Source organism: Mercenaria mercenaria, chromosome 12, assembly GCF_021730395.1.
Source record: "Mercenaria mercenaria strain notata chromosome 12, MADL_Memer_1, whole genome shotgun sequence".
Taxonomy (NCBI): domain Eukaryota; kingdom Metazoa; phylum Mollusca; class Bivalvia; order Venerida; family Veneridae; genus Mercenaria; species Mercenaria mercenaria.
Genome location: NC_069372.1, coordinates 37,235,222 through 37,258,696, shown reverse-complemented (window position 1 = coordinate 37,258,696; position 23,475 = coordinate 37,235,222). Strand labels below are relative to the sequence as shown.

The following is a 23,475-nucleotide window of genomic DNA, read 5'->3' as shown; positions in this document are numbered from 1 at the left end:
AGGTAATATTTGAACGTATACACGTAAATGTACGTACGTGCACATGCTGAAAACTTTCTAAAGATAAACATTACGAGTCTTGTAGATAAAAAATTGGCGTGACTATGATTGATCCAGTTACCTTTTAAAGAGCATATAATAACTTCTCTGGTCTAAAACACTAAAATTTCACTGATGGTTTGTGAGACATGATAACAGAAATTTGAGTATTATATGCAAATGTGGAAGCAGTTCCAATGTGTAGTGCAATACTGGTGTGCATATAACACAGAGTGAAACTAGTTTTATTGAGTTGATGGATTTGCTGTAAATAACCACGCTCGTCTGCATGCTAGGTGCTTTGTCAAATTGGTATAATGTAAACTCTCTCTCTCTCTCTCTCCCTCTCTCTCTATATATATGGCTTCTTTTATATGTCTGTTTTATTTTCTTGAAGGATTCATCAATCAAAATGAAGTCCATATTTTCGAGGAAAAAACAGCATGAGATCAAAATTATGGTCATGGGTCTAGGTGTTTCTGGCAAAACAGAGCTATGTAATAGGTTTGCAAACGGTCATTTTACTGATTCCACATATCCAACCATTGGTAAGTAATTTTTTGATTGTACTGTCTTAAAAACTGCCAGCAAGTACATTATTTGTACAACACCAAACACATAAAAATTATTGATGTAACAAGACAGGATATCAAGCTCTTTTAGCAATAATAACGTGTGTTTCTATTAGGATTGAAACCTTTATTTATATAAAGCCGCATTCTTCATCTGTAATATTTTTCTAAAAATGAGGTAAATATGAAGTTGGGTGTTCATCAGAATGTTGATGAAATACCTTCTTATACGTATAAAGAGTAAGCAAGGTGTTGTCGAGGATATAGATAGACACCAACAAATGTTTATTCCGCTAAAACCAATATGGCGGCTAAATATAGATATAAAATTATATAATATAGTTAATGAAGGAAACTCTCTCCCTACAGAGACTTAGCAACAGAATTTTTTGAGCATACAGTTTTATTCATGAAGAGCTTGAATTTTAAAGGAAAAAAGTCTGATCACTTCCAAGTCAAATGAAAGCCTACGCAGTTCAAAATATAAATAATCCCAATCTTCATTATACCTCTCAATACCATAGTGTTTTGCTTCACTCTGCTGCGTTTCGATATGTATTAGTAGCATTAGATAGAAATCTGCATGCCCCTTCTGTCACATGCTAGATCAAAGTGCGGCGCAAGATTTTGTTTTGTCTCGAAACGTTGAAATTAGCGAAAATAAGCAATTGTATTTGATGAAGCGTAACCTTCTTAATATATGAAAATTAACACCCGTTTTTCTTTTCTATAGCAATACTTAAAGTTCTAGAATCTTTTCAAGTCTGATTTCCTAAAAATGTCGAAATAACGATATCAAGTAAATGAATTTAAATGGATATGAAATAGAGAATAGGAGGATTTAGTGATGTTCAAACTTAATATTTCGCTCTATTCAAGCATGTGAAAAAATATAACGTTAGGATGTTTTCGAAAAACTTTTATCTTCTAAATTTTCAAAGCGCCATGCAAACATAATCTGCAGAAGTGCAAAAGATTAGTTTTTTCTTTTATTATTTATATTTCAGGATATAATCTCTATAAAACGTCATTTAAATCTGATGGAGAAAAATTCCAAGTACAATTTTGGTAATGTATTTGCTTTGTTTTATTAGTTAGTTGGGTAAGTATAGTTAATATGCTCAAGAAAATATTACTTGTAGACGTTTAATTCATTGGATCAGAACTCGTGCTTAATTTTGATACACATGTTTAAGGGGATAACTATGGGGGTATTTTAGCTCAACTGATTTGTTCATTGTGTCTGAGTTTTAGTGTTAGGTAGACGGTCCGTCTTCCGTCGTCTGTTGTCCTGTGTACTGCGTCAACACTTTTTAAAAAAAAAAAAAAAAAAAAACCTTCTCCTCTGTAACTACTGAAAAGTGTTACAAAAAATTTGGTCAGTAGCATCCTGGCATAGACTTCCTACCAATTTGTTCAAAAATGATATGCTTTGCCCGTTTTAGAAGCCACAAGACAAAACCTTTGAATGACTTCTTTCCCATAAATCCATCAGACTTGGTCTGGAGTCACGTGTCATCATAAGTTTTTCTTCTAAATGTATTCAAATGGAGGCGCTTAACCCTTTTCAGGGGCTTCTAGAGTTAAACATAGAAATACCTTAAACAATTTCGTCTGATGAACTGGTGGATGGATCTTCATCAAACTGGGTCTAAAGGATCGTTTAAAGACCTTTTTCCAAATTTCCTCAAATTGAGTCGCTAAGCTCTTTTAGCGGCCGCTTGAACTAAAAGTAGAAATATTATTAAACCATTTCTTCTTATGAACCGCTTGATGGATCTTCGTTAAATTCGATCTGGAGCATAATGATAAGGACCTCTCATCAGCTGGATCAAATAGGGATGTTTGTCTCCTTCTAGGAGCCGCTAGAAATGATGAAATACCTTTGAACAACTGCTAGATAAATGTTTATCAAACTTGAGCAATGCAGGAGCTTAATCAAACTCATAGTCAGCTCCTCTCCAAAATTTGTTCAAAAAAGGGAATCTACTGACTTTATTGTCCATCCATTACCTTTTGAAATCATGTTATCGATTCTGTTTATTATTTCAAGAAATGCTTAGCATAAAGTGTTTTTTTTTAATCTATAATTATTATAGATGAAGCCTTTTTTAGTGTAAAATAGAAATACCTTTTAAAAACTTCTACGCAAGAACCGTTGTACGGGTCTTCATTTAACTTGACCTGGAGCAGCTTGATAAGGTTTAGTACCAAGTTTGATCAAGTAAGGACACTTGACCTGTTTTAGAGGCTACTGCAGCTAAAATTAGGAGATAATAACCTTTAAACGACTTTTTCTGATGCACTGCTGATTGAATCTTAATTAAACTTTGTCTGTGGCTAGTTCTAGAGCTTAAAATGAAATACGTTTAAATGACTTCTTCTCATGAACCACTTCATCACACTTGGTGGGTAACATCATTGTAAGGTCCTCGCCTTATGATCCTTGTTCAAGTAGGTGTGCTCGTTCCGTTGTGAGCCCGCCCGCTTAGCTCAGTAGGTAGAGAGTTTGGTCTACGGATCGCGGGGTCGTGAGTTCGATCCTCGGGCTGGGCGTATGTTCTCCGTGACTATTTGATAAACGACATTGTGTCTGAAATCATTAGTCCCCCACCTCTGATTCATTTGGGGAAGTTGGCAGTTACTTGCGGAGAACAGGTTTGTACTGGTATAGAATCCAGGAACACTGATTAGGTTAACTGCCCACCGTTACATGACTGAAATACTGTTGAAAAGCGACGTTAAACCCAAAACAAACAAACGTTCAGAAAAGAGACAAACATGTTCGTGACTTCTTCTGATTAAACACTGAGTGAGTCTCCATCAAATTTGGTCTGTAGAATTATTGTAGCGTTCTCTTGTAATTGTTCTCCCCTAAAACGGCGCTTGAGCCCTTTACGGGATCGTTAGAGCTAAAAATAGAAAACCCTTTAAATGACTTTTTCTCATGCCCTACATGGTGGTTCTTCATCTAACTTGGTATGTAACATCGTTGACTGGTTTCGCATAGCCCCGTTTCAAGGGACAAAATAGCTAAATACAGAAAAAAACTTCTTATAATGAAGTTTGTTTTATTAATGGTTACGCATTTTGGGGCCGTAAAAGAAAAAAAAGAAACCAGCTTTAATTTAGAGCTAGTGAAAATTAAGTGCTCAGAAACATCTCCGCCATTAAGCGACTGGACCAGATAGCTCCCACGCTGGTTCCTTCACTATAGTTTTGCCATCAACGACGTTACACTGTAACTTCTGGTTAATCAAACGAGCAGTATACCTAAATTCTGGCTAAATGCATTCTAGCAGTGACAAAAATATGATAAAAGTTTCCGTTCTAAATGGAATTTTGCAAAAACTGGTGATATATATATATTTAGCTCTACTATTTGGAGAATAGGGTTGCTGTTCTACTTGCCTCGGCGTCGGCGCCTGCGTCGGCGTGAGCTTTTTTGGTTAAAGTTTTTCGGCAACCTTTTTTTTTTGTTACAATTGCTTATATCTTACTGTCACTTCACATTAACATTATCCAGCATACAAACAAAGTATGTGCAGGGGCTGGGCCCATTATACCTAAAGTCTAGGCCACCTAGATATTTACTTAGGTTATTTTTAAGGTTAACATTTTTCGGCAACCTTTGTTTTTCTGTCATATCTTTGTTACTATTGCTTACATCTTACTGTGACTTCACATAAACATTGTCCATCATATAAACAAAGTATGTGCAGGGGCTGGGCCTATTATACTCAAGGTCAAGGTCACCAAGTTGTTATACTTGGAATTATTTTCATGTTGATTTTTTTCGAAAGCTTAATGACTTGAAATTAAAAAGTATTTCTTTATAATCATCATCTTCGTGTGTGGTCACAATCCCAATAACTCTAATTGTAAATATCAGAAATACGCAAGTTAGTTGGCCAACATACTGGTAAGGTTTTATGAGTGTCGGGTAATGTGGTCGTACAGTATAATTAATTGTTTAATAATACTTTTAATAGTTTATTAACACATTTCAGCTTCAAACAGGGTTAGTAAACTTTTGTGACATATTTCCTGGGAATCAGAAGATTAATACAAGGACATCCAGCATAATGATTGAGGATTTTTTTATTATTTTGTTATCAAATAAAATAGTAATAACATTAATCAATTAAAAACTAATCACTTTGGTGGTGGAAATAGATACAGTTTAGCAAAGCCTTTATACTTAATGTACTTAAAGTGCATGTAGTTTCTTAGACTGTTTTTGATACGCATGTCTCTGGAAGAGCGGGGCGTATTGTGTGAACACCCGTGGCGACGGGCGGGCGAGTGGGCGGTCGACGTCCAAAAGCATGTCCGCACTCTAACTCAGTTTTCATCCGATCTTCGCCAAACTTAGTGACAATGTTTGCGGGCATAATATCTCGGCCAAGTTCGACAACCAGCAAAATCGCTACAGGTACTCTAGAGTTATGGCCCTTTAATTACTCAAAATCAGAAAATTTAGCCTTGTCCACCCTCTAAGTTAAACAGTTTTCATCCGATCTTCGCCAAACTTGGTGACAATGTTTGCGGGCATAATATCTCGGCCAAGTTCGATAATCAGCAAAATCCCCTAGGCACTCTTGAGTTATGGCCCTTTAATTACTCAAAATTTGCAAATTTAGCCTTGTCCACCCTCTAAGTTAATCAGTTTTCACCCGATCTTCACCAAACATGGTGACAATGTTTGTGGGCATAATATCTCGGCCAGGTTCGATAACCAGCCAAATCGCCCGACGCACTCTGGAGTTAGGGCCCTTGAATTACTTCCAAATCTGCAAATTTAGCCATGTCCGCCCTCTAAGTCAAACAGTTTTCATACGATCTTCACCAAACTAAGTGACAATGTTTATGGTCATAATATCTCGCCCAAGTTCGATAACCAGCTAATTTTCCTTAGGCACTCTTGAATTATGGCCCTTGAATTACTCGAAAATCTGCGAATTTAGCCTTGTCCGCTGTCTTAGTCGAACTGTTTTCATCCGATTTTCACTAAACTTGCTGACAATGTTTGTGGGCAAAATATCTCGGCCAGTTGCGATTACCAGCCAAATCGCCCCAGGCACTCTTGGATTATGACCCTTGAATTAGGCTAAATTCGATGACGGGCGTATTTTGTGACAGTCTGCCACTCTTGTTCTGATATAATTTAATTCCATCAAAATAAGGAATGTCAGTACCCATTCCATACTTGACCTTTAACCCCTCTGAGGACCAGAAAATATAACAACACTGAATCCATTTCCCATCCACCTTCAGTTGTACGTAGCAGACTTCACATTACGAGAAAATACCGTAGTAATATGTTCTTGCCACTTAAATTCAAGTAATACTAACAATTTACACTTGATTCATACCCCATCAAAAAGGAAATGTATTACAGAAATCTCATAGAATTCTCCCTTGACGGAGGCCATTTTATTTTCTTTGCAGAGATAAACAATTGGTTAGCACATTGAGAAAAAGAAATTTAAACATTATGATACATTACAAAAATTGCTTAAAATATCAATGTCTTTGCACGATGATACTATTAGGAATAGCTGCACATTGTTTTTGTACGATTATGTTATTAGAAATTGAGACAAAGTGTCTCTGTTCGATTATATTATCAGACATAGAGGTAGATTGTTTTGGTACGATTATGTTATTAGAAACATAGGCACAGTGTCTTTGTTTGATTATGTTATCAGACAAAGGTAGATTATTTTGGTACGTTTATGTTATTAGAAACATAGGCACAGTTTCTTTGTTTGATTATGTTTTCAAGAAATAGAGGTAAAGTGTCTTTGCGCAATTAGTACATTTTTTTTTCATTTTGATGTTAAATTGTATATAGTTTCGGTCAGTCTTTTCATTATTTTACATGATTTCAGTTGATGATATTTCATTAACATAGCTTTATGTAATTTTTCACCGTTTAATATCACTTCAGGGACACTGCTGGTAAAAAACGTTTTGAAAGTATGTACGATCGGCTTTTTAGTGGTACAAATGTAAGTTTTACTGTAATTTAAACGATGTATGTGATATTTCGGCGTTTGCATGGTATAAATGTAAGTTTTATTTTGATTTAGATACTGTAGTAGATATTTCTGCTTTCATGTGGTAAAAGTGTAAGTTTCATTGTGCTTTTTAAGATTGTGGAATATTTCAGCTTTCAAATGATAAAAACGGAAGCTTTACTGTGCTTGAAACGATGTGTGGGCTATCTCAGCTTAAATGATATGGAGAAAACTCTCATTGTGTTATTCAAGATGCTTAACATGACAAAAATATTATCTCTAATTACCATATCTTTCTTTTGAACAATGTGCTATGTATATCAATATGCAATCGGTATTGTATTCTGCCTTTATTTCAGGGCATTTTGTTTGTGTATGACGTAACCGACGGAAAAATGTTTGAAGACAATATTCATTGGATAGAACAATATATAATAAACAGGGTATTGTACCGGATATTTTATTTTCGTATAAGATTTTTTCTGTATTGTTTAGATTTCCTTGTAGATTAGAAGTAGAACACGATTTAGCTTTCTTGAATATACACACAATTTTGTACGAGATTATATTAAAAATACACTTTATATATTTCTTTGTCCTTTAAGCTTACTTGTGCACATGGTTAGCTTTTAGAATCGTTAGAAGTCCGTCATTCGTCCGTCAGTTCGTCTGTCAGCCGTCCACAGTCTCCTTCTAAACCACAGGGCATTTGCAACCAAACTTCACAGGAAGGTTTTCTAATAGTCACCTTGCAGATTCCATCAATTTTAATATATATCATACGTAAACAATTTTGGTTGCAACGGCAAACAAAATGAAACACTTAAAATAATCATCTCATAAAGCACCGGCCCGATTCTGAAATAATTTCACAAACATATTTCATGGGTTGCTCTTTAATAAATTTATTCAAATCAGTGTCCTTAACGGCATGGCTGCCAGGGGATGGGACTAATTTCGCTACATGTTTATATGGAAAAATGTCAGAAACGGCTGGTCAGATTTCAAAATGATTCCACAGCAATGATGTTTTGATGACCCTTTAATAAACTTCATCAAATCATTTTGTCTCGCAAAAAGAGAACTGGCCAAGTTCCATTTATCTCTACATGAAACAAAATCGAACATCATCCTCTCTGAATCTCCTGCTGTGATTTAAAAATTATTTCACGGCAATGTCCGCGAGCGATTCTCTGTCCAAGCTTTAAATTTATTCTGATTTTTCTTATGGCCAAAAGGAACGGAAACTTTTGGAACTTTTCTTAAAGTCCGCTGGTCAGATTTCAAAATAATTTCACAGCAATGTTTCTTTGGTTATCCCCTACCTAGTTTCTTGGAGCTGTTGTGATTTGTCTTCAAAATGAAGTTAAGGAGCCGGGCTAGTTTTGTCTGTATAATGTGTAGAGCTAAATCATTTTTTCACTACTACTTTTGATAGCTTTTTTAAAAAAAAGTCAAGAAATTAGAATTAATGTAGTGAGAAGCAGGCTTCCTTAGAGTTTTCTGTTTTGAGTGTGCATGGAAATAATTAAATTCTAAACAGCTAGTTTTACCATACGTGAGATCCACTATGATACAAGTTTCAAACGTACATTATCATTGACAGACATAATTTATACGAACAAGTCACCAAACCTCATGACACAGATCAATTGTCAATTCAGAGCGAAATACTTAAGCTTGCAAAGTCGATAACCAAAGATAGACACCTCCTTTTCGAAATAGGATCACAAATATGCTTCCTTGGCCTCGGTTTGAAAGTTGCCCAAAGTAAATGGAGTCTAATTTTTTCATTGTTGCACAATTTTATGTAGAACGGGTGCTTAAACACACTTTTCACATCTAGAATGCAATCTGCGTGGAATAAAACGATTTCAATGTTATATATACTCCAGTGATGACGAGTTTTGCATTTCGAAACCAAAAGCATGGGTTTATTGTGCAGACAAGAGCAAATATGGAACATTGTTAAAGTATCAGACAACCTGTGACTAACATTTCACTAGGAACTATTCAACCCCCAATTTTCTTTTTCATTTTTTTTTTTCGTGAATTGCGTGGTAGAATGTTCAGGAAAATTGGTGAAGGAAACAGTGATGTTCTATAAAGATACTTAAATAAGACATGGAATGGTCGTTTTTTAGTATGAAACAGAAAAAAGATTTGAATTAGTAACCTTTAATCTGTAGAACTGGATAACAGGACTTGTCTCAATTATGAGCATTACTAATTTTCATTACAGATACCAGCTAACTGTGAGAAGATGGTTGTAGGCAATAAGATTGATTTGGAGGAAGAAAGAGAGGTTAGCGCTCTAAGAGGTTATAAGGTACGTTTTAATGAATCAGTACCAATTCATTGCAGAACACACCGATTTCTTGTTCTTACAGTGAGCTAAGTGTTTTTCTATTTCTAGAAAAACGTCCTGGAAGTTTCGACATCAGCATCAAAGTTTCAGCGTCATGTTGTTTGTTATATATAAAAAAAGACAAGTTAAAGGTGCTCATTGTTCATTTTAAATATTTTAGATAATTGGAAAATTTATTGGAGTGTCTTGTCGTTATTTTTTTCTATTTTGGAGAGAGTTCAAAGTTGGGAAAAAAAAGGGTCAGCTGTTTTCTTAACTATAGTGAGCTATCTATATATACCGCTTATTCAGTAAAGTGTAAATAGACATAGGCTACTATGATATTTAAATTAAAAAGGGAGTTAACTCACTATATGATGAAACAAAAAAAGTTATCACATTATGTGATAAAACATAAAAAAGGTCTTTAACGGGGCTTTCAATCTTGTAAGGATATTAGTAGATAGCTCTGTCTGAGTGCAATCCAGCGGTAAATGACTTTGTATCATAAGTTTCAAAATGACACTTTGGCGCACAATGAGAGTTAGGCGATGATATCTTAAACTGATCGAAATTTTGTAGGTGCATTCATTATCCCTAAAATTGTACCAAAGATTACAATGATATCTGTACGAGAGCGTTAAAACAAAATCATATGGCTGTATAATCATATCTTTTTGCGAAGACATATATTCGCTACCTTAGCTGATAGTCCGAGACGAGAAATTATACCTTCGAAGATTTTATTGTTGTTACAAATTGCAAGATTTAGTCTCAAGTGTTTATCGCAAATGGAAACAAATTTAATTAGCAACTTTAGCTGGAAGCCTGATTTTAAGCATAAAAATGACTGTTTCTTAATACACACTGATTATAAATTATGTGAGAAGATCCTTTAGAAACATATAACACAACCAGGCAAAACAGTAGCAGCCTCTGTTTAACTGAAGTCTGTTCATGAGAGGTAATATGAAGTATGCAAAACCTCTCACACCCCTTAGCACCTCTTCGTCTAAATCAGACATCACCTCTGCCGTCTATATTGAATTGAGAAAAAATTTCAGATATAATTAACATGGCATCTTTGCTCTGTAATCATGCTTTGATATCAGGGCCAGCTATTTTTACTCGCTGTGACATTGTCTTCAGAAATTGGGTTATTTCCATTTCATCTTTGGAAGCGAAGTAGTCGGATATTTAGTCGATGACGATTAAGGACACATTAAGGAGTGAGGATGTGCCTTGCTTTAGTATGGTTTTCTTCCACATTTCTAAAGAAAAAGCATGCTATGTAGCATACAAAAATGAAGGGGAACGTTTTAGATTGATTTGATGCATCAAGATTCTCTTAAGATAACAAAATATGTAAACTATTGTTATATTCAAACAGGTTCAACTTTCTCATCAGTACTTCAAATGAGCAAAGATTTTGTGTGCAGTGTGGATGTCCCATAAAATAAGTGCATCAAATGTTTTCTCTAAATTGTCAACAACAAAAAAAGAGTTACACAGAAATCAATCATTTCTGGGTCTCCGATTCTTTTCTCACTGAACTGAAAGTGATATAATTCAAGAATGGGTTGATTTATTACAACACCATGATATATTTTCATAGACCTCCCTTCTAAAACAGACTGCCAATTTGTACATGTAAGCAATTTCCTTCATTAGATAAAGGAATTAAATAACTTCACAAAGTTGCAAATTTCTGTTCTGAGAAAAAGGCAAAAATGTATCTTATGACCTTTATATAGTTCTAGACTCATCCTTCATCAAAGACTGAGCTTCCTTTATTTTTCTACCAACAAGTCAGATTACTTCATTCTTCAATTTCATATATTAATAGGTCGACAGTTTGAACATTATTAACACTTATTTACAAATGACCAAGACAGCCAGTCAAAATCAGTTATATTTACCTGGTGAAAATCAGTCATTTATTTTCTTCGGTTACATCAAAGCAATAACACTCCCAATAACGCTCTCTCTGGAGTCTTAATGGATGGATCCGGGCTGTCAATCAAACTAATTGTTATCTATGATATTGACCAATAAGATAACGCGGATTATTCAGTGCACTTACCTTGTTGCTAACCAGCCATTGCTTCCCACAAGCTTTCACTTGGAAACCGTTACTGACTTATTCTTTTAAGTTTGATACATTTTTATTTCGAAGGAAGTGGCGTTGAGGTGTGCGTTAGGAATATGTAATGCCGACGAGCGGTACCCGGAAAGGCTAGAAGGGGGAAGATTTATTTTTTCCGTAAATCAAAGGCCGAGTTAGAAAAATGTAAGCAATGAACGTTAAGCGGATCAATAAGCAATCTGCTCTAATGTAATTCTAATAAACTTTATATTGAAACTGCTGTGTGTGTGTCACTCATGTGCATGGTATAATATAATAATATACATAATACATCATGAATCGTCTGTCTCTCTTTACTCATTTGTCTGTGATAGGAATTTTAATATGAATTTGCTTTATTTTAATTTAGGCCGATCGCAGAATTATTCAGTTCAACTTCATGACATTAAATATATACGTCATTTATATCTTATTTCATATAAAAGTAACAGCTAACCTTCTTCGGCAATATATTCTCGCAATTAAAAGTATGATCTATATTTTCGCATGTGGCTGTATGTTATCTATACTGCATAAAAATGTTGAATTAAGCGACCAATCTTCTTACACAGAAAAATGTTAAACATAGAGCGCACATTGAACGAGTCATAAATAAAGTCAAAACATATACATGTAAATTAATTTTACATAAAATACCAAAATCATTTTTCAAACATATAAATAAGATCTGGACAGTGCACGGCACATTAACTTTATTTCAAGGATAAAACGTAAGCTTTTATTAATCAGACATTAAATCAAGAGCATAAAGATAAATATTCGGGAGTGAATTTTAATGCTTTCTAATTATTTATGATGTTATGTCTTTCATATTTGCAGACAGCAAGTATGACAACAGTATCACCATTTTCGACACCATTCTGTTTTATTCAAGGAAGTCTGACAATTGATAAGTTTAAACCGATTTTCCTGTGCTTGCTTTTAAATGCAATTTGAAAAAAAAAATAAATATACGCACATGTCGATACGGTTTAAAATGTCGCTGATTTTTTTGTTTCATATGTTTATTTTACCTTACGACTAACGTAATTTATTCATAACTACCATTAATACTATGATACAATAAATGCAAATGGATTCATTTTATCTGTTTGTTTTCTCTTTTTTCATTCTTATTTTTTGTTTTGCTTGCAAAATAAAGACATATTTAATTATATGAACTGTCAGGTAAACAGATCACAGGTTTTCGTTTCCTTGTTTCCACCGGTCTAACAAAAATATGGTTAATACGTTTCGGCAAGATCTTTGTCCCTTTTGGCTTGTGCCATGTTGCTGTGATAGACTTGTTTAACTTTGCTGGTCTGAAATTTGTTTAATTTAATTGTGGAGAAAATTTAATCAGCCCTATGATATGCGAGCAATGCCCGGCCGCGCTAAAAATAATTTAGTATGACTACCAGGTGTTCAAAATTGTGTAAGTTTTCACGCAAAGATTAGTTCTGAAATATACACCAAGCATGGACATATGTTTATTTTTAAGACAACTGCGTGATATTTTACAAATGTATATTATAATATAATGGGAATAATTAACTTAATTGATATCACAGCGGTGATCGACAGGTCCACAATCAATTGCAACAGTAGCGCGATCGCAAAACATACTTGTAAAATAAGAACAGTAGAGTATTACGCAACGTTAATATAAAGCTATGGAACCAATTAATAGATTTTTTATCAGTTGAAAATGTTATCTTGATGTAAGTAATCACTTACACATATGTGACTGGACATGATGTTTGATATTTTTATCCTATAAGCATAGCGTGGACAGTCTCTATATGACAGAAGTGGACATACTATTTTGATCAAATAATTTATATAGTAATCAAAGACGTAATTTCTTTTCACATGTTGCTTAAAAGATAACTAAGATTATAATTATACCATGTATTTGCATAAGGACTCAATATTTTTTCCTGTCAGGAATATCTAGCAAAGACGGAAAGTGTTTTTTCTTTGATAACGCCAGTATTTGGCGCTAACTTTTACCGTGGTTTCTTCTGAGTCAACCTTAATGTAATGTACATAATCTTTAGTAAAACAACTAAGCCTCCTTGACAGCTATATTTGTGCATTTTGATTCACATTTTTGTAAGTATTTTACATAGATATCATCTGAAATACGTTCTAGCGAGCCAATCGCTAATGTACATTAATCCGCCATTTTGAAAGAAGCTTGTGGGAAGCAGCAACAGTAACTAAGGGGCGGAGTTTATTGATCGGTTTACGGATCCATCCATTGGATGATCGTAGTACAAAGATTCAGGAAATCAAATGCGAAGCTGATAGGCCAGAAATACCTGGCTGTTCTTTTCAGAAAGGTGTTATTGTAAACACATGTCAAATGTTTACTATTTACTGTTTAACCTACAAATTCGTCCAATACAGGTTTTATATTTGAACTTTTAAATTCATTTTTTTTTGCATCTGTTGAATGAAAGTATGATGAATTTATATCACATAATAGCAAAAAAAAGTCAACAATGCCAATTAATTCCATTGTGTATCCTTAAAGCAGCTTCTGGGATTGAAGGCCTCAAGGCAAACCGATACAATGTAGAGCATATGGTAGAGATGGTCCCTACCCAAGAAAATCTAAGGGATACAACTCTGAATTGACCAGTAAACTGAAGCCAACATAAGACAATGGTCAAAATTGAAAGGAAAACTATAGATCATCTTTATGTATCGAGGCGTGTCTGTACTTTTAGCTCAAAACAATACTGCGTTAAACGCAGAGGATAGCGGATAAGTCACGCCTCACTTTTGTCGTCGAATTATAAATAGGTCCGTTTCCCAACAACTAATCAGGCAGACAAAATATGACCTACATTTGTTTAAAACTCTTTGTATTCGATATACAACATGCACACTTTTCTCATGGCTTACACTGACAATTATTTTATAAGTTGTGCTGAGGCCCTGCTAGAAAGTTTTGTAGTGCATAAAACAAAAACAAAATAATGAAGAAATGTTACATTAAGAAACGTCATCTCAGATATTTAAGCTTTTTAGCTAAAGTTTTATTTTTATCTTGGTTTACTCGAAATTTGATATATTAAATTGCAAAATGTATATCCAACAATGAGAAAATACCGAGAAGTTAAATTTGTATCACATATGTGTAACAACATAGGTAGACTGTTGTTATATGTAGCATTTCAGTTAATCATTAATCAAGTGTTTCGTTTCTTATGCTTTACTAATTTTAAGGCATTTCTCTGACTGTTCAGGAGAACTTTGCTGAAAATAGTGTAATATTAAAAGTCACTGTCATCAAATGTAATTGCAATATTTTAAGATAGTAGATAGGTAATTAGACGCTCTGCAATTTCCGTGTTATTATGTATTTGTAAGCAGTTCAACATTCTATGGACGTAACTTTACCTTACCACGATCATTGCTTTACATAAAAAAACGAAAAATGCTGAAAAAGCATTATGTAAAATACATAATTTGACGATTTTCGTAACAGGTCCTCTACCTAAAACAAACTATAATAAACCTTTTTTACACTACTAGAAAAACGATTTCTGTTGGGGCCTCTCATTTACAATTATGTCAACAATTATCGCCTGAACTGAGTGCATTCATGAGTGAAAAAATATTGATGGTAAAATGTTATAGGGGTTTGTTTACATTATAAAATCTTTAATAACTTCTTTCAGGTCATTTGTTTGTGTGGTTTTTGGTAAGCTTATAATCAAGAACATGTCATTCTCTTTCACTCAAAATTTGTCATGAGTTTTGGCTAGTCTTGGCTTTTGAATTTACTAAAAGACAAAAAAAAATCAGTATAGGTTCTTTCAAAGTGTTGAAAGCAGACTAAACTTACATCATTCTCTACTGAATTTATTTAGCTGTTTAGACTTTAGAAATAGACTATATCTGGGGAATGAAAAACTGTCAATACAAGAGTTGTCAATTTTGCTTCAGATATTTTAAGAAGGTCATTTTTTAAATATCAAATATTTCTGTTATAACTTGAAGAGCAGGAAAAGCATCAAAATATTTAGTAAATTGTGTACTTAGCTGTCACTTCACACCGAAAATAACATGTAAAGACGAATATGAATTTTCAGGTACCATCTCTTCATATGACGACTGTCCGGCTTTAATCTTTGAGGATTAAGGAATACCTCAGGTGCCACTCCCAACATTTTTCAGCCGCAGCGGACATTTTGTTAGAACTGTAGATATCCGCTCCTAACATCCTGACAAGGCAAGGTTTGACCAAAGAAAAATAACAGATAAGCGATTCGAAGTCAGACCAAAATATTAGAAATGTGCATGGTTGTAACATTTTTCGATATTTATTTGTTAGTATTCTTTAATCATTTTTTTCCTGTTTTCAGCTAGCTTCTAAATGTGGTGCAAAATTCTTCGAAGTCAGTGCTAAAACCAACGCCCATGTCCAGGAAGCAATAAATACATTAATAAAAACTGTTGCAGCAAGAATTGTTGGTAAAAAGGTAACACATTTCTGATTCTGTAGCAAATACAGTACGCGGCCACAAAGGGAAATCGATGTGACTTAAAGTTTTCTCAGCCGATTCAGTTTCCTTTAACTTTCTCATACATTAATCCTTCAAGTTACCATGTGAAAGTCTGGTGTTCGCTTGTGACATAGTGACAAGGTGAGCTTTTATGATCACCCGTCGTCCGTTCGTGCGTCAACAATTTCTTGTCTGCACTATAAAGGTTTCATTTATGATTTGAATTGAATCAGACTTGCACAAAACTTGTATCACCATAAGATCTCGGTTCCTTTCTAGAACTGACAAGATCCCATGATGAGTTCCAGAGTTATGGCCCCTGAAAGGGCCAAAATTAGCTATTATGACCTTGTATGCACAAAAGCAGCTTTATTTATGAGTTGATTTTTACCAAACTTGCACACAACTTGTATCACCACAAGATCTTGGTTCCTTTTGTGAACTGGCCAGATTCCATTACGGGTTTCAGAGTTATTGCCCCTGAAAGGACCAGAATTAGCTATTTTGACCTTGTCTGCACAATAGCCGCTTCATTTATGATTTGAATTGAATCAGACTTGCACAAAACTTGTGTCACCATAAGATCTCGGTTCCATTCTTAAACTGGCCAGGTCCCATAATAGGTTTCAGAGTTATGGCTCATGAAAGGGCCAGAAATAGCTATTTTGACCTTGTCTGCACAATAACAGCTTCATTTATGATTTGATTTTAACCAAACTTGCACACAACTTGTATCACCACAAGATATTGGTTCTTTTCTTGAACTGGCCAGATTCTATCATGGGTTCAAGACTTATGGCTCCTTAAAGGTCCAAAATTTGCTATTTTGACATTTGCAGCCATATAGATACTTCATCTATGGTTTGATTTGATACAAACTTGCAAAATATCTTCAACAACAATAAATCTTGGATTCCATGACGAATCTGTCAGATCCAGTCGTAGGTTCCAGAGTTATTTTATATCTGATTATATCCCCAGATTGTAATCAAAATGGATTTATATCAGTAAGTACTTGTAGGACTTATTTGAAATTTCATTATTGTCATTAGTTGGACTGAGACAATCAGGGTAGATAACTATGGACTGATTTTATGTCAAATTATCTCCCCCTTTTTTCAAATTAAAACGGGTATATCTCCGTAACTAATGAAGATACTGATTTGAAACTTCATTTATGTCAACAGATGGACTTGCACAATCAGTGAAGATACATATTGACAGAATTTATGACAAATTACCTCCCTTTATTTTTTTATCTAAATGAATACACCTTAGCAGCTTCTAATGAGATTGGTTCGAAACATTATTTATGTCTTCCATGGTAAACAATAGTCATATTAGATAACTCTTGATTGAACATTTATCGATATGAATACTTTACTAATATAGTGTTGTATAGGCTTGTACTCTGTATCTTTTACATGCATAAACCAATGTATAATTACCTCCCCTGATTTAAATAAAAATGGATTTATCTCAGTAAATATTTATTGAACTCATTTGAAATTTCATTTTTGTCTTTAGTTGGACTAAGGCAATCAGGGTAGATAGCTATTGACTGGTTTTATGTCAAATTTACCTCCCTTTGTTTCAAACTAAAATGAGTGTATCCCAGTAACCAATGAAGATACTGATTTGAAATGTCATTTGTGCAATCTGATGAACCCGGACAATTAGGGTAAATAACTTTGACTGAATTTATGACAAATTACCAGCCTTTATTTTATGTAAACGAATATATATCAACAGCATCTAATGGGATTGGTTTTAAATGTTATTTAAGTCTTCCAGTGTAAAGAATAGTCATGTTAGTGCAAAAATACAGCATTTGAGCCTAAGACCCTCAAATATGGTATGGAAATTGGCCCTGACTATGTCAAAAGGGACTGTTACAAGAAAATGTTTATCCTGATGATATTTAATGTGTATGCCTATGTGCTCTATGGCAAAACTTGATCATATCATTTTGAGCAATTGTACTCAGGTGAGCGAGACAGGGCCATCATGGCCCTCTTGTCTTATTATTTCATCTCATTGCAAGACCAATAATATCCAGATTTCTCTGTACGCGGACGTTTTATGTTAGAAATAATGGTAGCGGAATTTTTACCACTAACCCAGAAGGGTCGTGTACATTTTGTGGCCGTGTACATTTTGTATACTTGTATTATGTAGGACATTTAAGCTGACACGCTCAGGTTTTCAGCAATTAAAGCTCGTTGGCTGTCCAGATTATTTTGTTGCGTAAAGATAACATAAATGAATTTTTATGTTTTGTTTTCGTTGGGTATAAAGCCAGGCCTACAAAAGTGTATATCACATGGCGACTTTCTAGGCTTTGATGATGAATGAAAACCTCAGGCACTAACCACCGGCTTTTAGCTGGCTTACAGACAGATTATGCAATTAACTAATTAATAAAGTTGAAATATGTGACAAATTTAGTTTACAAAACGTAGTGCTTTTTGATCCCTTTAAACTATCTTGAAAAAGCCATAATACTCTTTACTTGGTTGTCATCTGATATTCCATTAATGCAATCAGTTGTATACTCAACTTTATCTTTAACTATTAAAGATGAAAATGTACAATCAAAAATGGCAAGTATTTTAGTTGTACGGATTATTTGTATTTACAATATTTACAGGTCCCTGAAGGAATCATGCACGATCCCTATGCTTTAGCCATCTATGAGAATGCTTTGCAAGCTGGTAAGGAAAAGGACAGGTCCATTCGAGTGAATATAGTTGGAAACTTCAGACAAGGTAAAACAACATTAATGAGAAGGTTGTTGGAACAAGACGTCAGAGACATTACAAGTACAAATGGAATAGTTGTAGAACATTACAAGTGTAAGAAAGACAGCGATGGAAAATTGCATTATATCAAAGCAGACGGCACTATTGGATCAGAATATGTTCAGCGTCTAGTTTCGGTCGCTGCTAAGGATGGACTGATGGAAGAAGACACGAAAACGCACTTACTGATGAATGTAGCTCTGCCAGAAACAAAAACTTCAAAACAGCATCCGCAAACATCAGACGTCAAAGATTCTACTCTCCGTAAAGATACTGAAGATTTGCCAAATACTTTGAATGCTGAAAATATGTGTGATTCATTAAAGATAAGTTACACAAATGAAGATGATCTGCAAAATAATTCTATGTTATCAACCGAAGAAACGAATGTGTTTGCTGAAGCTCTTAAGACGAATCTGCAATCCCCAAAAAAAGAAACACAGACAGTGTTTGATATTTGGGATTTCGGTGGACAGTACATTTTCTATGCAACTCATACAATCTTTCACAGCAAAAGAGCAATTTATCTTCTGGTGTTTGATTTGTCTGTTGGCTTGAACCAAATTGTCACTGAGGACCAGTTTTCAACAGAGTCGGAAAGCAGAAATATGAAATATTTCATCAATTTCTGGATGAATTCTATTCATTCGTTTGTTGGATCCGCAGATGGCTTATTACCAAAGGTTATCCTTGTGGGAACTCACAAAGATAAACTTACAGGAATGAAAGAAGAAAGAGTAAATTATATCAGGAAGTACTTTGAAGACATTAGACAAATTTTTGATGGCACAAATCTTTCCAACCATTTCCATTTCGAAGATTTTGCAATTGATAATACTGATGGAGAAGATCCTTCATTAAATTCACTGCGTGAAACAATTATTAGAATTGGAGAGGAACAGTCAGAAACATTTGAAATACCACTGAAGTGGATTCAACTGGAAAAGTCGCTGCTGGAAAGAAAGCACCTAAAGCTTATCTCATTGTCGTTTGTTTTAGCAATAGATTCAGAGAATGAATTTCCACTGAGTGACATAGAACAGGTAAAATTGTTTCTCAGTTACCATCATGCAAAAGGCACATTTATTTATTTTGACGAAAATCCAATATCAGAATATGTTGTACTTGATCCTCAGTATCTCATTGATGCGTTCAAGTGCATTATTACATGTGAACGTTTCTGCACAAATGAACCCGAAGTACGCCCTTTCTGGAGAATGTTACTGTCGGAGGGAAGGCTTGAAAAACAATTGATTGACCGACAGTGGGGGAAGCCTGAAGACAAATTCAAGATGTACAAAGAAAACAAAGAAATTCTGCTTTCTTTTCTTGTGAAACATCACATTATATCAGAAGCTGCGTATTTTGATGAAAACACAAAACGGTCGGTAGGACTGGGTTGGTTTGTAGTGCCAAGTCTTTTAGCAGATCATTCATCGAAAACAGAACTTCACGAATTTGTCAATGGAAAGAAACAGACAAACGTTCGATATGTGATACTATTCAGCTGTTCGTCAATCGTGCCTACAGTCTATCATCGCTTAGTATCAGCTGTCATAGGTAAGTGGCCTATAGCTAAAACTGGCAAGAAAACGTTAATTTTCAAAGACATGTGTATAATTCGGCTGAACATTGATCACGCTGGAATAGCTGAAATGAAATACAACAAGATCGAGGTGACAGTAGTTGGTCTTTGTCCTTCAACAGATGTTGATGGTGAACAAGCAGACGGTTTCCGTCGATTTTCTGAAGCTGTAATGACAAATGAATTTCGGAAGCTTCGAAATGAGGAAGAGACTAACATAAAACCATACACCATTTGGTTAAGATGCAATCATCAGAGTCATGGATTAAATGGTAGTGAAAATTTAGTTGCAATACAGGATTTAGAGAACAGAAAATTTGTTCCATGTCCAGATTTGATGACGCATGATATCAACGTCGGAAAGGCAAAAGGAGAGTGGTTTCAAGACAACAGAAAAATAATAGTCATTCCAGACAGCCAACTGACTGACAAATTACTTGGCAACATATCACAGTGCATCGGTAACAACTGGCAACTACTTGGTCTTGAACTAGGGCTATCACAAGTTCAGATAGAACACATTGTCGAAGACCATCCACATAGTGCAGTCATGAGAATATACACAATGCTTCAAACTTGGTGTCGCGAAGATGAAGATCAGGCAACGCTGAGAGCTCTAGTTGAGACAATACAACGATGTTCTGTTGTTTGCGTTGATTGGGACAATCTGAGAAATATCCTAGATAAACTGCATTAAAAAGTCCTTACGTGTGTGCTGATTGCGACAAATTGAGAAATATTTCAGATAAATTTCATTATTTTTTTTAAAGGTGACCTTACTTAAGAAATGAAAAATAAAAACTGAGGAATAACCTAGATAAACGTAATTAAATTGTCCGCACTCGAATATGAACTGGACAATTGAGGAATTTTTTAGATAAATTACATCAAAATGACCACAAGTGAGAGAAGTGAGTGTTGGTTGAGCCAGATTCGAGAAATACATTAAATGAATCGCATTAAAAGTATTTTCCGTCAGCATTGAACAAACTGAGAACTGTCGTAAACATATTTGGTCTTACGTGACTGTTGATTGAAACAAACTAAAAAAGAAAACACACATAAATTATGCTGAGTGTTTATTCTAGAATCTTTACAATATCCCTTAAATAACCTAATTGAGATAACAGGGGCCGTATTCATAAAGCATCTTAAGTATAAGTATAAGAAATTGATTATTTTCTTAAGTATTACTTAGGTTAGAAATTTATTTTATTTAAGTGTATTTGTTATTCATAAAACAACTTAATAAGTAATTCTTGTTTTTTATTGTGGACGAAAACATTAAAAAAAACAACATTAATTTCAGACAGATACAAGTCATTTCTTACGTATCTTAAGTTTTAGCTGTTTTATGACTAGAACTTAAGTTTTTGCTTAGACTTAAAGGTGGATAATCAGATTTTGGCCATGTAACGGATTTGTTCGAAACTTAAGCATCTGATCATTTACACTCATTTATGTTCACTTAACATTAATACAAATTAGATTTTCACTGGAGGTATTTTTAAAATTTCATTTTCCTATCCTGGTTGCCCAACCAAGATAGAGTTATTTTATCATAAGTATACATTTGATAAACATACTTTGCCTAAGGAAATGTATAAATATTAGACATATTGTAATATATTTGTAAAATATTTGCATTAAAAATTATGTATTTAGATGGAATTCATTAGAAACGCAAGTTTGAAAAATTATTATTACCTCCCTTTGCCTATCTTTGTTGCGCAATCAAGATAGATTGGAAATAAATGAATTCAGAAGCTACACACAGCTTTTTAACTTGCATTTTGGTTCAGATTGTTCAATAGTTGATATGTCTATCAAATGCAAATGTAAAACTAGACATTGTATCGAAATAAAAAGAAATACCCAGCTTTTTATATACTTTCATATTAAAGGGGAGTAATTACAAAATTTTATAAAAATAATAAAATATACATTTCAAATAGGAATCTAACGCTATGTAATCGGTCTTTTTGTTCCTTAAATAATTCTCTACCAGAATATACAAAAAGTAAAAAATGTCATTAAATGTTGTTTAAATGTGATTGACCACTTTTAAGTTGAAATCACCACAAACTTAAGTAAAATCTTAAACTTAAGTCAAAACTTATACTTAAGATGCTTTATGAATGCGGCCTCAGGTCTTTATTCCCACATGTTAGCGTTCAATGTGAAAACTGCGAAACATTGAAAATGAACCGAAATTACACCAGGAACAATCATGACAACTATTGAACAGTTATACCATGTGAAATGAATATTTTTGGACAGACGACTAGGTTCTGGTGTAATGTAATTATTGTTGTGTTTGTACATGTATTAATTAAAATGTTTGCAATACGTAATACACTACTGAAGTGATTATTTTGCAGTTTAACGCATGTAGAAACAATAGCATTACCTTCCATTGTCTCCTTTCACGACAATTTTAATGACCTTATACGGGTGGAGCAAGGACTTGATTTAATGCCGTCATATTGACAATGTCCGAATTATCTATTTCTTCCTTCTCCATTTTTTAAACGTTGAATAGGCAATAGTTTGAAATATATTTCTGTATAGACATAGCTTGTTGAATAAGTAAAACCTGAGGTAAGTTATGAACATCTGACCTATAAAGCCATTGGAACAGTATTCAGGTAATGGAAAAATAGTTTCAGCGTTTGTTATAGACATTTAACTGTATTCGTTATGAAATTATGCAAAATATTTTAAAAGGAGTCTTATTTATTGCATCAGTTTTTCATTGTACCTATCTTCTATTTTAGTTAAGGTTTGTTATTGCATATTTGGACCTATCTTAATTCCTGGTAATTAATTTGTTGCATATGGTATTGTACAGAAGTAAATTATGATGATGTCACAATTAAAATAAAAATACGACATTGAAATAAGTGTCTCTTCAAAAACTAATGTTCGATTTTCGCAATATTGTTTCAGTTTTGTGTATGCTTTTAGCATGCTCTGTCTGGATATACAAATTGTTTATATCAGCGAAGACAATATAATCGGTCGATTGATAAGTATCAGTCTGTTTGAAATAGTTTGTCATACACTCGAAAGTGAAATTAAATGAAAGTTGATGATATTTCTGTTAATGTATTGATGATTAATATCCATGTAAACTGGTCTCTGATTATTACTCATTTTTATACGCCCGAAGGGACGTATTATGTTATACCTTCAGGCGTGTATTGCTCCGCATTGCGATGCTCTTGTTTTAAGTTCGAATAAAGATTTGCTACATCAGGGCTCTGAAAATTACTGATTTTTAAAATTTCAAATGAAGAGTTGCAATACATGAGATCTTGATGTCGACTGAGACTTTTCTCAGTCGTGCTTAACCATGAATTTGATTAAAACCATCTATCCATGAGCCGTGCCATGAGAAAACCAACATAGTGGGTTTGCGACCAGCATGGATCCAGACCAGCCTGCGCATCCGCGCAGTCTG

The 23,475-nt window shown here is 34.1% G+C and overlaps 1 protein-coding gene across 3 annotated transcripts; it reads left to right on the top strand.

Moving 5' to 3' along the window:
• The first annotated feature begins 439 nt into the window (after positions 1-439).
• LOC123533690 (uncharacterized) lies at positions 440-23,151 on the top strand. Of its 3 annotated transcripts, none has more exons than XM_053519716.1 (7): positions 440-587; positions 1,619-1,679; positions 6,565-6,625; positions 6,994-7,077; positions 8,877-8,963; positions 15,486-15,602; positions 18,277-23,151. In XM_053519716.1, the coding sequence occupies exons 1-7, from the start codon at positions 452-454 to the stop codon at positions 20,707-20,709; spliced, it is 2,979 nt and encodes a 992-aa protein (XP_053375691.1). In that variant the 5' UTR covers positions 440-451; the 3' UTR covers positions 20,710-23,151. The 3 variants fall into 3 exon arrangements, with proteins under 3 accessions (XP_053375691.1, XP_053375692.1, XP_053375693.1); XM_053519718.1 differs by having other exon boundaries at positions 500-587; positions 1,619-6,252; positions 6,329-6,625; XM_053519717.1 differs by lacking the exon at positions 8,877-8,963.
• The last annotated feature ends 324 nt before the right edge of the window (positions 23,152-23,475 follow it).